At 33.0% G+C, this 3,746-nt stretch overlaps 1 protein-coding gene across 9 annotated transcripts; it reads left to right on the top strand.

The window, feature by feature from the left end:
- The first annotated feature begins 820 nt into the window (after positions 1–820).
- LOC109003568 lies at positions 821–3,338 on the top strand. Of its 9 annotated transcripts, none has more exons than XM_035694400.1 (6): positions 821–1,027; positions 1,696–1,868; positions 2,194–2,380; positions 2,636–2,742; positions 2,845–2,948; positions 3,053–3,338. In XM_035694400.1, the coding sequence occupies exons 1-5, from the start codon at positions 953–955 to the stop codon at positions 2,930–2,932; spliced, it is 630 nt and encodes a 209-aa protein (XP_035550293.1). In that variant the 5' UTR covers positions 821–952; the 3' UTR covers positions 2,933–2,948; positions 3,053–3,338. The 9 variants fall into 9 exon arrangements, with proteins under 9 accessions (XP_035550293.1, XP_035550288.1, XP_035550289.1 ...); XM_035694395.1 differs by having other exon boundaries at positions 2,842–2,948; XM_035694396.1 differs by having other exon boundaries at positions 2,842–2,948; positions 3,050–3,338.
- The last annotated feature ends 408 nt before the right edge of the window (positions 3,339–3,746 follow it).

Raw genomic sequence — 3,746 nt, 5'->3', positions numbered from 1 at the left:
TAAAATACAACTTATATTCTAACAATTTTTTATTCAATTTTCAACAAAACATTTCATCTCATCTCATTTGAACTGCGTAACCAAAAGAAAAGTTAGTATTAGGTTATGTTTCGTATCATTAAAAGCATTCTCAATGATTTCTTCATCTTATTCTTTAAAATACATCATTAAAACTTTTTTTTTTATTTTATATACTGACTTTTATAATATACTATGCATCAACTTATCTATTTTTTTATATCATTTAAATATTATAATTTTTAATATATTTTATTCATTTCAAATAAAGTAAAAAGTAGAAAGTAAAAAAAAATAAAATAAATAAAAGGTACTTCCTGTAGTGAAGAAAAAAGTAGTAAGTAGAAAAAAAAAATATTTATATAAGTGTGTACAGTATCCCATAGATATAGGGGTGATACTCTAGTAAATTAGATATTAGTGATAAAATACATAGAGTCAGGCTACTCTGGGCGAAGAATAGCCTGCTCAACTTTACCGTTTTTTATTTTTTCATTTTTTTTACAAATTTTGTAATATATTTAAATATATAAAAAAATAAAAAATTATACCAATATATTTTAAATCACTAAGTAAAAGAAAAAAATAAAAATTTATCAAGAGATCAACTTGAGCGATGAAATTGGGAGGCAAAATAATTTTTTCCAAATACATAATCCGTTGTATAGATAATTGAATCATGTTATTACCATGTCATGGCGTGTCATTTTTCTTTGTTGCAGAGTACGGTAGCTTTCTCTTTTAGAGTTTGTTACAATTCAGGAGCATAAAGCGTCTGCAGGAGGATTCCCTCATGCAAAAAATCAATGCAACAAACTATTTTCTCTCTCTTTCTCGGTGTCTCTCTCCTTCTCTCACATTCTGCGGGCACTCACCCTCGAAGTAAGCCTATTGCTTCTTTACTCATCAGGCTTTCAACAGTACTGTGTTTGCGATGGTAATTTCCATATCATCGTGGAACCGGTACATAGGCCTCAAGGCTGATTATTCCGCCTCTCTCGCCATGCAGGTCCCTCACTTCATCTACATTTTTCTCTTGTGATTTTCGCGTATGGGTTTTTGTTCATTTTGATTGATTGCTCTCATTGGAATGAACTTTTTTCTTTAAATATTTATTTGGGTCCCTGTTTATTTGCCGTTTGGTTTTTGTTTGTGGGGTTTGTTCTGAATAGCAAATGAGTTTTCTGGGAATGTTTATATCAACGAAGTGTTATTCAAACTAAAATGGGAAAAGAAGGTGATGGTTTGGGTTCTTAGGATTTTTAGATTATAGACGAAATAGTGGCCCAGTGGAATACACAAACATAAGAGGTGCTATATGAGGGCTTTATCCTTTTAAGTTGTGCTCTTCACGAGATCTAAACCTCAAGTCAGGAATGTTCTTTGAGGTTTGCCTCATCGTGTAATCCTGACAAAATTTTTGATCATGTTGGCTAACTTATACTTGTTACAGTGTGGTGTATTCGGGGGTCGGATCCCCGAGGGTTACATTCCCCCAAAAAAATTTACTTTTGGACTACACAGTGGGTATACATGGTTAAGTGATGCTTAATATTCTTGATGGGTTTACTGCACCTGTTTTATTTTACTTTTTTTTATGGAAATTTTTTAATACAAAAAAAAAAAAAAAACTGTTTTCCTTGTAGATTTCCTGACCATATTCGCAATATGATGCAGCGCTATAAAAGTGGTCAAATGACATTCAGGGAAGCAATCGATGCTGCTTTGAAGAATTTTTTTCTGGGAAAGTTGACATACTTTTACTGGAATAGTGGAGAAGAAATGGCTCCTACTATAGGTGCTCCAAGAGGGACTCATCTTGTCCGGAAATTACCAGTGTCAGGCCCAACGTAAATTTAGCTTTCTTATACCAAAGAGAACTGTAAACTCAGTTTTTCATAGGGTTTTGTTTTAGGGTTGGATTCTGAATTCTATTTAAGCATAACAAGGCCAGTTTGGGTACCCCAGTTGTTATTTTTGAGTATAAATTATAAGAAATACTCTTGAGAGAGTTTTCTATCATTTCCTGTCTAGTATTCACAGATTCGACTTCCCAAACACCCACACTACATTAGTTTCCTGCACTTTTGTTTGATGGCATATTTGTTGTTTAGTATCTTTATATCTCTTGTTTGACTCATTTATTGATTTACAGCATATGTGTTTCTGTTTTAGGTATGTTTTCCCCGGAGATGTGGTGGTGTTGAGGGACCCCATGAAATCACATAATAATTATCTAGTCAGAAGATTGGCTGGCATTGGAGGGTATGAAATGGTCTCTAAAGATGAAAAAGAGGTGCCCTTTGTTCTTGGAAAGAATCAGTTCTGGGTGTTGTCTGATAACGAAAACTTAAAGCCCAAGGTAGATGGGATTTTGTTATCTAATAATTTAATTATTCGATTGAGAATGTCCCGTTTGGATAGTAAAAATGTTTAATCTCATCTTAAAAATATAATAAATTGTTTAATTTTTTCAAATCTGAAAATAATAATAATATTAAAAATAATATTTTATTCAATTTTTATCTAAAAACTTATCTCATTTCACTATCCAGAACTCATTTAAAATGTCTGGCATGAACAGATTATTTGTTTTATTTTTTCTCTTTGATAACAGGAAGCAAATGACAGCCGGAACTTTGGTCCTGTTCTCATGGCAAACATTGTTGGTAGAGTAATCTATTCCATGCGAACAGCTGAGGATCATGGCCCTGTGCAGAACAGGTGAGTCCCACAAGTTTGAAGCTCATTTTACTTAAACCAGTTTTTTTCCTCATGTTAGAAAGAGTGGTGGTGATGATTGAAAAATATGGGTTCCTCTAGCAGTAATTCCGGCATGAAAGCGGATTCAGAGGTGTTAGAAGTCGAACTAGATTTGGATCAGATGACAAAAATTCACTTGGGCAAGGACTGACTTGTTACATATTAAGGCAAGGACTTGGTCTGTATCAGTATGTATGTTCATGATTAGATTACTTTCTGTTTGAGCTGCAAGGCAAACTTTAAAGAGTGGATTTTGAATTTGTAACAGCAGTGGCAAGCTCGTGCTGAGTTGGAGTCAACTAGTTCATTTCACTTCGCTTGAATCACGGGCTCCGGAGGGGCCACTTATCTTAGTTTAGGTCTATTTAGCTGTTTACTTTTATGGGCCGGCCCAGTATCCCCCTTGGTTTAGGCATTAGGACTCTAAGGTTACATTTCAGTTATTTGTCGTGTGTTTGTATTGAGCCTGTTTTAACATGTTTTTTATGCTCTCAAATTAGTGTCTTCTAAAATCACTTGCCTCTATTATAATAGACAACTGCTGGAGCTTCTATTCAAACGGAAAGACTGTCTCGAAATCGTGTATTCCGTTTTCATATTTCGGTCAATAATACATTTAAAACTAACGTCATTGCGTGCGTGAGGAAGAGCACGTTTTTAACGGTTACTGGTAAGCATAATCACTCAAATTTAAGGATAATTACATGAGTATTTTTTAAGTGTAATTATTTTATGGGAAATGCTAATTACACCCATAAAATTGATCCATTGTGATTTTTATTTTTTTTAACTTAATAGTTCAGGAAGTAATTTTTAAAAATATATAAAAAATAATTGAAATAAAAATAAAAAAGTGTATTTATACTTGTAGGTCATCTTTTTCGATTAAAAAAGTGTATTTGTACCATTATCCTTATTTTGTATTGTGCACAATTTAAAATGGAGGATTTGTATGCAACAATTTG

The sequence above is a fragment of the Juglans regia genome, chromosome 10, assembly GCF_001411555.2.
Source record: "Juglans regia cultivar Chandler chromosome 10, Walnut 2.0, whole genome shotgun sequence".
Taxonomy (NCBI): Eukaryota; Viridiplantae; Streptophyta; class Magnoliopsida; order Fagales; family Juglandaceae; genus Juglans; species Juglans regia.
This window is presented reverse-complemented; position numbering and strand designations above follow the sequence as displayed.

Coding starts and splice junctions, on each gene's coding strand:
- LOC109003568 (XM_035694395.1), top strand. CDS start 953: ATGGTAATTTCCATATCATCGTGGAACCGGTACATAGGCCTCAAGGCT. Junction 1,028..1,695: donor CCGCCTCTCTCGCCATGCAG/GTCCCTCACTTC, acceptor AATATGATGCAG/CGCTATAAAAGTGGTCAAAT. Junction 1,869..2,193: donor TTACCAGTGTCAGGCCCAAC/GTAAATTTAGCT, acceptor TTTCTGTTTTAG/GTATGTTTTCCCCGGAGATG.